Here is a 15530-nt window from a genome sequence, read left to right as displayed (position 1 = left end):
TCATCCGCCAGCGTCACAACAGTGGACTGACTACTGGGACACACATTCAATAAACAAATTCAAATTACTGGGTTTTTCAAGGCAATCATTTGTTTAATTGAATTTTTCTATCTTTTGGGAAAAAATGCCTCATTAATAGTCTTAAACATAAAGATGCAAAAGACCCTCTGTCTTAGCCTCAATAGCTGGTATTTCAGGCACTACCTTTAGCCGGCTTCTAAAGTAATCAATTTAGACACTATATATTTAGGCCTCAAATGCAAAATCTAGACCTTTCTCTCTTGAAATTTAACCAGTTTAAAAAATTCACATTAAAAATCTTGTTACATATCAGCTTGAAAAAATTGTCAAAATGAATACAACTCTATTTTTGCATGTTTTTCATTATTTAAAAGGTAATGAATAAGTAAAATGAATAATGAACCCCCCCCCAAAAATGAATGTTAAGTTTGATCTTGACAATGTTAAGTCAGAACAAAAAATGTTTCATACAAATCAATTATAGAACAAGCAATGTCTTGGTCTTATCTTGCATAGGACATTATGGTATATTTAAGACACTGTCTTAAAATATTAAACTACTCTGTCAAACTTAATATACAATTATCATTATTTCAGAAGGGGTCTCATTATGTATCACAGGCTGCCTTCGAACTTGCAATCTTCCTGCCTTGGTGCTGGGAGTATAATCATAAACTGCCACACTTCCTCGACAAACAATCTAAAAATAACATCAGTAACTAAGTGTCCTAAATAGTATATATAAGTATACTAAGTCTGAGAAAGAACAAAATTCTTCTGTAGCTAGTACTGAGAGAAAATCACTACATTAAATAGAACACAAGTGAATATTCTTTCAAGGATTTAATATTTACACATAAAAGTCAAAGCAGTTAAATAAAAACAACAAAGAAAAGACTATTAAAAGAGGAGACAGAGGCTAGGGCGGTGGTGGTGCACGCCCTTAATCCCAACACTTTGGGAGGCAGAGGCAAGCAGATTTCTGTTGAGTTCAGATTAACTGGTCCGTAGCCACACAATTATTAAATAACAATTTTAGAATCGAATCTCAGCAACAATAACTAGAGCGATAGCATGAACATGTGAACAATTTCCCTCTGCCGAGATTGTAAACTTGTGATGATATAAAGTGTGAGGGTGGGGAAAGGACTTTCCTTTCACACAGTGGGAGCAATGGTGCCACTGAAAAGGGAAAACTGGGGATTTAACTCAGTGGATGGACTGCGTTTGCTTAGCCTGCATGAAGACTGCATATTGTATGTATGGATGGATGTAATTTTATCACTCAGGAGGTAGAGGCAGGAGGTCAGAAGTTCAAGGTTAGGGCTGGAGATGGCACAGCAGTTAAAAGCAATCTTAACTTCCCTTGCAGAGGACCTAAATTCTGTTCCCAGCGGGCACTCACACACCTACCCCCAACTCCCAAACCCTCCCCACACAAAGTCACCTATAACTCCAGCTCCTGGAAGAGTTGAGACAATGCTTCTGACCTCCAAAGACACCTGCACTCATGTGCCCAAATCCATAGGAAAATACATAGACACATAATAAATCACCAAAAAAGTTCAAGGTCATTTCACTACACAGAGTTCTAAAACAATCTGGGATACTTGAAGACACTAAACCAAAGAAAGAAGGCCTAGAAGCCCTGCTAGCTAGTTTTCATAGCACAGAAAAGTAATATCTTCCTTGAATGACCTATAAACGACCATACCTTATTATGAACCTATTAGTTACAATGCCAATCAGTCAGGCAGGACAGGCACACTGGTCTAATAGCGAATGAAGTTTACTGGGGTAGTCAGCTCTTTGCTGGTTAGATCTGAGGTCCTCTGCACAGGAGGGAATTCATGCCTGATACTAGAGACCTAGTCAAAAACCCTTGACTGGGGAGGTCATAGGTCATAGTAGTGATCTACTGTTGCTAGTTTGCCAAATAAACATAGTATCAAATTGCCTTCTAAATATTTATGTTTATACCCAAAGGACAGAGCTAACTTCTGCCCTGTTCAGAGAAGTTTCTGTCTGAAATAAATGTCAGTTTGATGCAGAGACTCAGAAGTGGTCAGTGTTAAGAAGAGCCTGCTAAGTGTTCAGCTCTAAACATGACATCTGCACACACTCCTACTTCATCCCCACCCCCCAAAACAAAGGCTCAGTGGGAAGTGTCCTAAGAATGAAAGAGCTGGGGAATGGGGATTAGTGGTATGAAATGTTGTTTTCTAGATGTAAAATGGTAGCTGCACTCATAAACTCTGAGCAGTGGAATTTACCTACACAAGACCTGTATGAGCCTGAGCCCATCAATATGCCATCACCAATAGGGAAGAAGCTCATGGGGTCCCATCTCTCCTTAAGGAGCCACAGGCAGTTAATGGTTAACAGAAGAACCAATAATTATTTCTTAGTGGTATAGCCAGTAGTCAATTTTCCTTGCTTAAGTTAAAAAAACAAAAGCCCTTACCTGTGCTCATCCAAGGAACTCTAACTAAATTCTAGCAGGGGGCGGGGGGGGGGGCATGGGACATGGGGGACACAGGGATGAGGGAATGAACAAAAGGAAGAAGTAGATACTTGTTAAGGAGAGAAAGGGCTTCAGAGGGAGAAAGAGGGATGGGAAGATACTGGGTGGATCTGTTCATACTATATTTTATGAAATTGTTAAAGAATAAATTTTAAATACTCAAAATTAATTTTTTTGAAGGGCATGTTTTCAGCTTCTAGCCTAGATGGTGCACATGCCTATAATCCCAGCAGCTGGAAAGGCAGAATGATCAGGAGTTCAAGGTCAGCCTCGGTTTCATAGTGAGTTAAAGGCCAGCATGGACTGCAAGAGACTCCATCTCAAAAAACATTTTGGGCTCCTAACTATACTACATTAAACTTAAAATATTCATGTTTCATACAGTTACACAGCTATAATAAAGACTGACGAAATATAGTAATACTTCCACTGTAATTCTGTCTCCAATTTTTTAATTATAGGCAACAGAAACATTAAGTATTTTGAAATGTTGAATATTTTTAACAAAAACCCCACAATTATTTACCAGTTACAAATAAACACACTGAAAAATAAATGATATATACTGTATTAGTGAACTATGCTCTTTGCAATCTGATTCTTTGTACTACCATAAATTCCTAATAAGGATGAATACATAAATATCATGTAATACCCAAAATGCTAAAATGTATTGTAATATTACACGCATTTGCTTGTATTCCAGACTTCATAGTTACTGTTTTCAAATTTTCTTTCATGTTTTCCTACACAAATAAGAAAAATCAGCTATTCTTAATTATACTAAAATAAAATGCAAACACAAAAATATCCCTTAACTCTGTGGTAGTCGCACACACCTTTAATCTCAGCACTCAAGAGGCAGGGGTGCACAAGACAGCCAGGGGTGCACAAAGAAATCCTTTCTTTAAAAAAAAAAAAAAAGCCCTTAAGCTTACTATAAAAATGTTTCCATATGTATTCCAGATCTCACACTCAGGTTGTCAAGTTTAGTGACAAGCACCTTTATCAACGTGCCTCTTCACTTACCCATAAGAATGATCTTGTTTAAGTGAACGTATTTTTATCTGATAATAAAATTGAATTACCACTCACGATCTTATTTTCCTTAAATTACAGTCTTCAGGCTGGGTTCACAGCTCTGGAGTAGTACCACCAACCACTCCTGACTGCTGGAGCAAGGAGTGCAGCACCATGCCCACTTGGTTTCTCTGTATAGCACTGACTGCCTTTCCCTTTGTAAAAGTCTCTCGTGGCACAGACTGAGCTTGTACAACTTGGATTCTACTACCTCAACTTCTCAAATACTGAGACTGCAGTTGTGAGCCACCACACCTGGCCAACCTTAGCCTCTCGGTTAAGGTAACCTTTACCAGTTTTCTCTATTCTAAAACTACCATTTCCCCCTCACTCTACTTGGCAACAAATTCAGTTCACACTCAAAAAGCAGCAATATCTACATATTTCATTCAGAATATTTCTGTAAGAAAAAGTTGTTTCCCAGTCCATTTTTACAGAGCATGTAAACTCTATGAGCAAGGCTAGGCTCATGTACGTAGTGAGTTCCAGGCTATGGACAGGTCTTGCTGTTTGGCTCATCCTGTGCTCTTCATAACTCAGGCTATTCAAGTCATCCTGCTAGAAAGAGTTGGGTGATTTAACTGCAAATAACTTTATAGTTAAGGCACTGAAAATTTTATTTTTAAAGAAAATTAGTCAGACATCAGCATAAATCAATAATAACCATCTATGCAATATACATGCATTGAAAATTAGACTGAAACATTATCCACACACCAAATATCACAATGTACTATGAATAGGTTTCCTTCTATTAAAATAGTAAGTTTTGTGATGAACTCCACTTTAGGGTACTGTTCAAAGCATATAAGCTGATAATTTATTGCTACACCCATGTTCTAATTTCATCAACATTAAGCTTACCTTTCTTTGCGGTCCTGATTGCTTAAAACATGAAAAAGAAAAAACAGGTAAGCGGGAGACTTCACTGTTGGTAAGTCATTGCAGTTGTCATTGCAGTCAACAAGGCAAACTATTAATAGGAGCAATTGGTCTTAATGATATTTTGCATATACTATATGTTAACTTAATTTTTTCAATTTTGATCAACATAAAATAAGTTGTCAAATATTTAATAGGAAGATAGGGATGCACAAAACTAAAAATTCTCAGAAGTGCTTTAACTAAAGTATTTGATGACAGATTATTTTATGACAGTCATAAATATCATTTTCAAGAAATGATTATTTCCTGGAAATTACAAAAAAACTCTAATAATTTCAGTTTTATTATATTAGAAACAAAGTTTCTAACTACACAGCAGTCTTAGAATAAATACTGTATGTTATTTAGGACACAAGACAAAGCCTAGGTTTATAATCATGGCCTCTTATCATAAGTCCAATGTATAAAAGTTATTTCTACATTTCTCCACAATTCATGGCACCTCCAGAAAACATCAGTTACCTGAGTAAAACTAGTCTTCAATTTAGAATAAAATAAAACTCACATTCTGAAATTATTGCTTTCCATCATATAAAAGATTAATGTTCAAAATTGTAAGTAAAACAAGTAACAAAATTTTAAAACTTCAGTATTACATTCCTTCCACTAAAGTACACAACAACAGTACAATCTAACAAATTAAGAAAAAAGTAACCAATGAGCAAAAGACACATTAAAAGGCTGGCTGGGGGTGGCACATGCCTTTAATCCCAGCACTTGGGAGGTAGAGACAGGCGGATCTCTGTGCGTTAAAAGCCAGCCTGGTCTTCAAAGCAAGTTCCAGGACAGGCTCCAAAGCTACAGAGAAACCCTGTCTCAACGAAAACCAAATAAGTAAATAAATAAAAAAACACATTAAACAGTTTTCAACAGTGAAGAAACAATATATCTACACTAATAGATCTGAAAGTTTACCTTTGCTACCAAAGACTCATAGAAAACTTATCTGTCAGATGACAGAAAAATGATTAACATGGCATTTCGGTTGAGTCAAGGAAATATAAATACCCAGGCTCAAACATAAGCTGGCTTTCTATCTCCCTTAGAAAGCTACAGCCCCAGGAAACATTAAAACACCTAAAAGTGAGATACTTCTAACATCATACTGCTAATCCCAAGAGGCGAACAAGAACTCTAAAAAGAATTTTAAAACTCACCTGTTTAAAAAAAAAAAAAGCAAGCAAACAAAAAACAAAAAGTGTAGAATATAGAGCAAATAGGTTTGGTTCTTCCCACTAAACTGAGAGGCAGGAAGAGAAATTATTACCACCTTATCCTTGAGAAAAATACATTTTAAAGACAGGATGTCTTGGCGGAAGTGGAAGCCCTGGATTCCATCCTTAACAACACACACACATAACTACACATACACATGATGTCTACTTTACAAATGACAACATTCCACAAGAAGCGTCAATGTATACACTATCAAAGCTCACACCAGAAGGATATACAGGCATATATAAAAATAGATTAAACATGTGGAAGTTATTAATAAAGCAGGACTTTGAAAAGTGTCAACTTATACTCCTTTTGAACCATTTCATACAAAACGGCAAGAAAAAGCTTCTTTTAACAAAGGCTGTGCTAGTGGGCTTAAAAAGAAAAGGAGGGGTTAGAAAGATGGCTCAGTGGTTAAGAGCAGATACTGCTCATACACAGGACCCAAGTTTAATTTCTGGCTCCTGTATCAGGGACACACAACTGCCTACAACTCCAGCTGCAGAGGATCCAACACATTCTTCTGGCCTCTGAGTACTTTTAGACTCATGTGCACGCACGCACGCACGCACGCATAATTAAAAACAAAAAAATCTTCAAACAAAATCATGAAAATAAAAAGATAAAAATAGACACTGATTTAATTCTGATATTCATGTCTTGATTTAGGATTTTGAAATGTTCAAGGTAGAGCCATCCATTCATAATTAAATCTTGCTTATTCTGGAACTCAGTTTCTGAGTAGAGTTCATATATATACATATATATATGTATATATATATGTATATATATAACATATTTATATATAGCATATATATAAAATACAATATATAAATATATATATATATATATTGTATCTGAGGATAGGTCTCAATGAAGGCTAGCCTCAAACCAATGACCCTACACTTTAGGCTCCTAAGTGGCGACTTTAAGACATATGCCACACCCCACTGGATCACACATGTTTTTAAAGACATTTATTTATTTTCCCTTTAAAAGTTTCTAACCAAAGTTTAAATAAAAGAAAGCTAAGAAAATAATGATTAAAAAGTGAAATTAAAAAGAAAACATACAACTATAAAAAGTGTTAGTTTTTAAAACTGCTTAAAAGTGGGGTGGAGCAGTAATGTAGACAGATTTTTAAATACTTGCAGCTCATTTTTCTCTGTAATTTCCTTTAGCATCATCAGTGCATGAGTCTATCTTTTATATATAAAACAACTTTTGGAACAGTAGTAAGAAAACAGATTAGAAAGTAAGTTATCTCCACCAAATGATACAAATCTGATATGTCTGACAACCATCTTCCCCCCTAAACTATCAATCTTTCTTAAAAACTACAAACTACTAGAATACAGTGTCTGACATAAAAAAAAAAAAAAACAAAAAACAAGCTCTATCACTCTCTCCCAAAAATGTTCTGTAAACTACCAAACTGGTAACAGTTCTTAATTTCAAATTAAGATTTAGGAGAAATCATAAGAAAGAGTTCTTTTCTGTTTAGGTCTCTGAAGCGCTCTCAAAGGCTGTTTGCTGTATGTCATCCTCCTGCAGGACTGCTCTATGCCATGCTATTCTCACAGGCAGTTTGCATATCCGAAATACTGAACTTACACCTAAGTCCCTGTCCCTAGGGTTGGAGCAGTGTGGTAGTGATTAGGGCCCAGGGTCTCCCCCTGCAGTAGCCCTCACTAAACTCTCTAGTTGGAGATGTCTTCAAATCCAAGGCATTCTTGCTGCCTCTGCTTGACTAAGGCTGGGATTGCAGGCATGTGACAGCATATCTGGACTCATTTATTCGCCTTCCTGTCCTTAACCATTATTCTTAAATTCAATCTGAGAGGACGGGATTTAGCCATATTAATCATCTAATACACGGTTTTCATCTATACCTGTTTTGCAACATACAAACCCCTTTGTTTTTGAAGCAATAAAACAGAAGAACTTTCAATGACTTGATTCTGGGGTTCAAAATTCTTTAAAAGACAAGTCATATTTTCTCTTACACAGACTTGCAACAAACATAAGCGGACTCTGTGCTGCCACCAGAACCTTGAATGTTTCCCTTACTGCCTGTAAGCATGCGGGACAGATATTCTGACTCAGGATTGTCTTGGGACAGGAACTAATTCCAGCAGCTTTTTTTAGAAAACAATATTTTTACCAATAAACACTAGCTCTTACCAACTAAATCTTATCATTTTCAGAGATGAGCAGCAATACACACTAAAACACACAATATGGCAAAGACCTAGTATAAAACAAAACACAATTTTCTGACTTTAATCTTTTCTGTGACCACACATCTTATTTTTACCCTTTATCCTGATGTTAGTGCCCATGTTGGCCTGAGAGCCTGATTTGTTTTTGTACCCTGAATTATAACAAAGTAAATTTTTGGTGTGAGCAGTAACTTCTGTCTATTGAACTGAATTTCTTAAGAATTTTATGTGAAAACTACAATAACATATGTAAGAAAAGCAAGCTTTCATTTAGTCATCTTAAATTATGAGAAAAATTTAAAGATTTTTGTCAAAGATTTATTGTAGTAAATCTACATAAGCATCAGATGTAGCAAGTTTCTAAGGTTTGAAACATCCTTTTAAAAAAATGAGTAACAAGCTTAAATATAAAGAATACATCAGGCAGTGGAGGCACATGCCTTTAATTTCAGCTCTAGGGAGGCAAAGTTCAAACAGCCTGGTCTACAGAGCAAGTTCCAGGACAGACTCCAAGGCTACAAAGAGAACTCTGTCCCGAAAAACCAAATAAACACATACATTAACAAACAATAAATAAATACGCTGTATACATTGTATACAAAAATAAATGTTAAAAGTTATAATATATATATATATATGGGCCTAAGAAACTTGAATCAATTGAAAGAAAATATTAACATTCTAAAATTGATTCTGAAAAAGCTAAAACTTGTTTATAAGACCATTCTTTTCTCAACCATTATTTTCACTGCTTTAAGGATGAAACACTACTTTCAACATTAGTGAAAACTCCTAAATTTATTATAATATGACCAAACACTTTAAACTAATAGGGTTTGCTTGAAACTCTGAAATCTTAAAAATAAGAAAACTAATAAAAATTAGTTTTGCTCCTTAGGTCAACTACCAGTAAGATAGGTCAAGCTAGATCAATATTACTTATCAGTTTCATTAAGAATCTTCTTAGACCTAGAAAATAATAGAGCAAATGGTTCTTATTTTAAATTCTCCACAAAAATGTGACTTTCAAACATAAAGTATAACAAGTCATGAATTTTGTCGGAGATATAACTCTTCAAAGACAGTGAAAACTGCCAAGTTCTACACATGAAAGGGGTGAAAAAATTTTTTAAAAATTTAAAAAATGCTTTAAAAGAGGGAATTCTATAGTCCAAGGTAATGAGGTCCTACCTCTGGGCTGCCGTTTTGACGCCTGGTATCTGCGCATGAGCATGATGGAAGCGTCTGCCATGAACTACGGTTCCGGAGCACAGTGCTGCAGCTGCTGTATGTTCACTGCACATCCAAAAACAAACAACAGTTTGTACAGACAAAGTCACATACACCCTGACAAAACAACCCTTTAAAATCTGAGCATGCACGCAAAAGCTGTGCACTAAAATAATATTACTAAGATAAATCTAATTAAATTTCTAAAATAGGCTACTAGGATACTTCCTAATATCTTTTCAAATATTTCCAAAACCAAGGGAAAAGAATAACTAGGATACTAAAGCAAACAAAGTCCAAGGCCTAAAACTTTAATTCTCCTAACTTGAAAGTTACCTGGTATTTACAGATTTTATTGGGCTAGCTACATGGTGATAGAGTAGCTTTTCTAAAAAGACTGATTTTCAACTCCATTTATGGGATGTTACTGATATTAATAGCACAGTCTTAGGATAACAACAGTTTACTACCATAGCCAATAGGAAAGGAATGTTTTATCTGAAGAAGTGGAATAAAATCTTTTAAAAGAAAAACAAGATGACCTGAACTAGGAAGTATGTTAGTGAGTGTGAGCTGAAATGACCTCAAGTAGGAGGTATGTGAGTGTGAGTTCCTGCATCTACTATGTATACTGCCTTAAACTTCTAATGTTGTGGCTGATTTTTCTCTATACCAACATAAAAGAAAATGCATGAGATGTCACATACTAAAATGTTTCTTACAACAGGCTTTATTCAGAAATCACTACAATTAAGCCTGAAATCAAGCCTCCAAGGGCACTGGAGAGATGGCTCAGGAAGTGAAGTGTTTGTTGTGTGAGCATGAGAACTTGGGTTCAGATCCATCCTTGTGCAAGCCTTGTTTTGTGTAGGCCCCAACACAACACTGCCAAGGGGAGGCCATGCAGACCTCAGGGCTCTCTGGTAAAACAGTCCACCTGCACCTGAAACAGCAAGCTAAAGGTTCAGTGAAAGACCATGTCTCAAAAGAACAAAACAAAACAAAACCAACAACAAAAAAAGTATAGGTCAAGTGTGCTAGTCCACACCTTTAACCAGCAGCAATCAGGGGCAGAGGCAGTACATTTGGATCTCTGAATCTGAGAATAGTCTGATCTACATAGTAAGTTCCAGGCTGGCCAAGGGCTATAGTGACCAGGTCTCAAAAAAGTATTCTGTCTAGCTTCCACACATAAAGCACACATGTGTACGCATGCATGCATCACATACACAAAAATAAATATGTAAAATACGACTTTAAAAGACTGGATCTAGTAAGGTAACTCAGTAGGTATAGACAAGTGCCACCAAACCAACAAAGCTGAGCTCAATCACAGAACCCACATGGGGGAGGGAACAACTCAACTCCTTCAAACTGCTGTCCGACCTCTACACACACATCATGGCACGTGTACATACATGTGTACACATGTACACACACACGATAAAGGAATGAATGCATGAATGTCTAAAAAATCTTTTTAAAGATTCAAAGAATCTAAGCAATGTCCTGGCTTTACTGACAAATTAAAAAGAAATGGAGTAGGGAAGGCCTCTAGTCACAAAGTAGAAACTTTTTCCTTTACCTTCTCTATAATACCTACACATCAATCTATTTTTAAAGAACTGATTCAACTTTTAAATGTACCTCAGTTTTTTATTGTTGCTTAACATGTTAAGTCCAATTGGGTTGCCTTTCAAAGTTTTAAAACTGTCAGTCTTGTTTCGCCTTACATAGGTCTTCAAGATGAAGTCACCAGAACTAGTAGCAACAATTTCAGACCTCCGATGTAACTGCAAAAAGATTAATAGATGTTAAAGAGTCAATAAACGACATACATGGTAATTTAAGAACAATGCCTGAAAACTCATTTTTTTTTAAAAAAAAGCCAATTATGATGGCACAGAAGGTGGAGACAGGAGGATCACAATTTTAAGGCCAGCCTGGGTTACACATTTAATAAACCAGAGAGATGGTTAGGTGCGCAAAGGCACTCGCCACCAAGCCTGGCAACTGAGAGTTCGACCCCCAGGACTCACATGGTCAAAGTGGAGAACTGACTGTGTCAAGTTCTCCAACTTCCACAAGAGCCATGTGCACATACACACTCACACAAATGTAATTTAGAAATTTAAATGTGAATAGGACATATTCAGCACTCCGGAGACTGGGAGGCAAAGCCAAGAGGACTGCCATAAATTTGAGGCCAGCCTGGTCTATACAGAGAGTTCCAGGTCAGTTGAGGCTGTTAAAGTGATACTGTCTCAAAGAAAGGAAAAGAGGAAAGGGAAGAAGAACGAAGAAAAGGGAAGGGTTGGCCAGGCTGTGCAGGGGAAGGGAGGGGCGGACAAGATAAAAATATGCACAACTATTGGAGACAGAGGGGGTCAGAAGATGGTGGAAAGACAGCAGCCGGACAGACCTGAGTGAGAACGGTTCAATTCTTTCTCCAAAGATAATGTGAATTTGTAGGAATAGGGAATATATTATTTTTCTTTTCATATAAATCTCTCAAAAACACTTAGAAAAATTAAGGTAATGAATCTTGGGCTACTTTCCTCTCTAGAAAGCAAAACCAACTCCTCCTCCAAAAAGTAACAAGAACTAACATTTCCACTGCTTAACAGACCAGACCTGCTGCCATCAGTAGGACAGTACTGCAAAATATGTGCCTTCCTCAACATCAAAGTTTCTATGTAAATACAAACCAAGTTATAAATGTTAACATAAACATACTGACAAGAAGAGCCTGGGGAGATACCCGATATTTAATCAACCTATCTTTGGTACGATTCACTGAATAAGACAAAAGCTGCTTTCCAACTCTATGGTCCTCAGTTTTTTGTTTTTTTTTGTTTTGTTTTGTTTTGTTTAAGTGGGTATGAGTGTTTTGTCCAAATGTATGTATGTGTACTGTGTGGGGCTCTGGGGTCTTAAGACTAGAAGAGGGTGTTGGATCCCCTGGAACTGGAGCTGTGATCTACTATGTGGGTGCGGTTGCTGCTGGAAACTGAACCCAGGTCCCTCTCTAAGAACAGTAAGGGGTTTCAACCTGTGCCATCCTCCAGCCCCAATATAAAAGAAAACCACATATCTATTTTACTATTTTCTTTATATTATCTATTTACTTATTTCACATATGCAGTTCTCTTTTTCCTCCATGTGTAGCAAGCAACTTTTACCCAGAGTGCCATCTCACTTTGGCCTTCCTATCTATTTTAATATCTTCTTCCTTCTCGCTCCTTAAAAAAAATGCATATAAATTGAGGATATCATACAATGTATTTTGATCATATTTACTCCCTTCCCTGAATTCCTCCCAGCGCTGGGATTTCATACTCACACAGACATACATAGTCTTGGTATATAGCCCTTACAGGATTAACACTCAAAACAAACCTCCTCAGAATCCTGCTGGAATAATAGGCATGTGCCGCCACATCCAGCTTAATTTCTTTTAAAAACAAAATAAAACAAAACACCAATGTCTTATTACAAAATCTAGACCAGGATAAAATAATGGTCTTAATCATTAGCCCAAAGTAAAATGCACATTTATTGGCTCTATAGAAGAAATTCTCTTAGGCACAAATAAACTGGCAAAAGGAACAGACATAACTAGGATAAAGTTAATGACATTCTTCCATTTTTCTTGAGATAGATGCTTGCCTGCTATGTTCAAAGATAAGGGTTCGATTCCTGGCATAACCTTTTACCATGTGGGTCAGAGATCAAACTCAGGTCATCAGTCTTGGTTGCAAGAGACTTTAGGCATTGGGTCATTTTCACCAGTCCCAAAGCAAGCTATTCTTAATATATAGAATAAATGAAATATATTCAACCTTTGGGAAAAGTCAAGAACTTCAGGTTTGCCAGGCGGTGGTGGTGCACACCTTTAATCCCAGCACTCAGGAGGCAGAGGCAGGCAAATATCTGTGAGTTTGAGGTCAACCTGGTCTACAAGAGCTAGTTCCAGGACAGGCCCCAAAACTACAGCAAAACCCTGTTTTGAAAAACAAAAAAACAAACAAAAAGTGCTATAAGCAAAATACTTACATTAAAAACCTATAACAGAATAATGGCACATGTTTAGAAATACATTCTTGTCTTTGAACACCTGGGAGCTAGAGGCAGGATGGAGAGTATGAATTTGAGGTCCTCAAGCACTTCACTACTGAGCAGTCTCTCCAGCCCCTCAACATGTTTCTGATTAAGGAACTGTATGTTTTCAAAAAGTCCTTTTTGAAGGCAGATATGGTGGTACAAGTGTAAAACTCCAGAACTAGAAAGGATGAGGTAGGAGGATGGAGCGTTTAAGGTCAGCATAGGCTATACAGCAATACTGTCTCAAATGAATGAGTATCTTTTTTGAAAACGCATAAGAGAATATCTACCAACAACCCAATATCACATCAAAGCAAGAGTGTATATATAAGAAAAATTCTTAAATTTCTTATTTCTGATGCCTACAATTTCTAAAGGATAGATCATTTCACTCAGCAACAAAATAACCAGTACTTTTAGTTTCATTATGTCATGGTTTGAATATGGAAAGTTGTGGGACTTCTAAATAGAATAGGCTTGCCAAAGAAAATATGCCACCAAGGGTGAGTTTGGAGGTTTTATAATCTGCCCCACCTTCCTGGCCTCCCACTCCTGCTGCCATACCTTCCCTATCTTGATGACTGTACTTCCTCTCAACTCTTTGTAAATTAAGCCCTTTCTTCCCAATTTACCTTTTGTCAGAATATTAATTAGCTACTTTAGTTAGGAATTATGACTCTCATGGAAACTACTATTTATTATATTGTCAATTCCCTTTAAAAAGGCTTCCTTTACTATCGGTTACACTTAGTATTTGGCTCCAGGAAAATCAATTTATCAATTCTTTTGTTTTCTTTCTTAAAAAAAAAAATTACTGTCTTGGTTTGTTTCTTTGGCTGCTTGTTTTGGAGCTATACATTTAGTGTAGTCCTAGCTGGCTTTAGAGAGATCTGCCTGCCTCTGCCTCCCCAGTTACGGTTTTAAAGGTAAAGACCAGCATGCCTGGCTTTTTAATGTTTTCTTGAAGCAGGGTCACATGCATGACTGGCCTTGAACTTCCATGTAACTGAAGATGAACTTGAACCTCTGATCCTGCTGTCTCCATCACACATGCACCACCATACCTGGTTTATATGGTTTCACGTATGCTAGGCAAGCACTTTACCACACCCAGGACCATAAACATATTTATTCCATAGGAGAATCACAAAATATAAGCTTACTTTTTTCCTTGTCACAAAAGTACAGAATTGTAAGACACGTGCTCTACAAGATGAGGAGTTGAGTCTGGATTCTCAAACCCTCATAAAGCCAGGCAAGCATGGTGGCCACCTGACATCCCAGCATTGGAAAGCAGACAGGATAGCAGGAAAGTGGGGCTAGCTATAGAGCCAAGTCAGCAAACTCTGGCTAAGCAAGAAACTCTGCCTCAATAATAAATAAGCAAAAATCACTCAAGGAGACCGCAACTATGGAGCACAAGCACATATGCACCCACACTCAACACGCACGCACACGCGCACACACACACTTTTTTCTTTAAAAAAAAAACACAAACACTATTTTACTATTTTAGATATCTAGCATATCTACTTTTTTCTCCTAGTAATTTTTAATAATTATGGTCTTAGTCACTAATATGCCAAATTACTGAGGAGTGGGAAATATAGTTGTAACAAGTATAAATTGAGCCACTTATGAATGATTATCTCACAGGTTAGAACATTACTGTTCAGCCGGGGGGACGTCATTAATCCTAGCATTGAGGGAGGCAGATGGATCTCTGTGAGTTCGAGGTCAGCATGGTCTACAGAGTGAGTTCCAGGACAGCCAGAGCTACACAGAGAAACCTTGTCTCGAAAAACAAACAAACAAAAAATTCTATTAATAAAAATCAACATGATAGTTTTGGCCCAACTCAGTTTTCCAAATAATACAAGCCGAATACTACTAAGGAATGGAGAAGATGAGGCTCAGTTTGTAGAACATTTGCTTGGCATGAGCAAAGTCCTGGAGATCTCAATTCCAGACCTCATGTTCGTGGAGCAGCCATTGCCCCAGTCCCAGAGCTATTTTCTATGGACCTTTACAGATGGCCTCCAGAACTCCAAGTGAAAGCAAGACTAGAAAACTTGTACAGTAAGTACACTACCAGCCACATAAGGGAGCAGGGCCTGGGGTGCTACAGGGATGTCTGCTCCAGCTCCTTTTCTGGTTCCCAGTAGCCAAGGGATGAGGAGCCT

The 15530-nt window shown here is 37.1% G+C and overlaps 1 protein-coding gene across 3 annotated transcripts in view; it reads right to left on the bottom strand.

Moving 5' to 3' along the window:
- The window catches only part of Senp6 (SUMO specific peptidase 6), a 93371-nt gene that overhangs the window by 58250 nt on the left and 19591 nt on the right, over positions 1 to 15530 (bottom strand). For 2 of the 3 annotated variants that reach the window (XM_038321524.2, XM_042054644.1), the window contains 3 exons: positions 10891 to 11036; positions 9205 to 9309; positions 4490 to 4510 (listed from right to left, as the gene is read on the bottom strand). In XM_038321524.2, coding sequence (XP_038177452.1) covers positions 4490 to 4510; positions 9205 to 9309; positions 10891 to 11036 — 272 coding nt within the window. The remainder of the gene's footprint in view (positions 1 to 4489; positions 4511 to 9204; positions 9310 to 10890; positions 11037 to 15530) is intronic. The other variant, XM_038321525.2, reaches the window with a different exon arrangement.

The sequence above is a fragment of the Arvicola amphibius genome, chromosome 3, assembly GCF_903992535.2.
Source record: "Arvicola amphibius chromosome 3, mArvAmp1.2, whole genome shotgun sequence".
Lineage (NCBI taxonomy): Eukaryota > Metazoa > Chordata > Mammalia > Rodentia > Cricetidae > Arvicola > Arvicola amphibius.
This window is presented reverse-complemented; position numbering and strand designations above follow the sequence as displayed.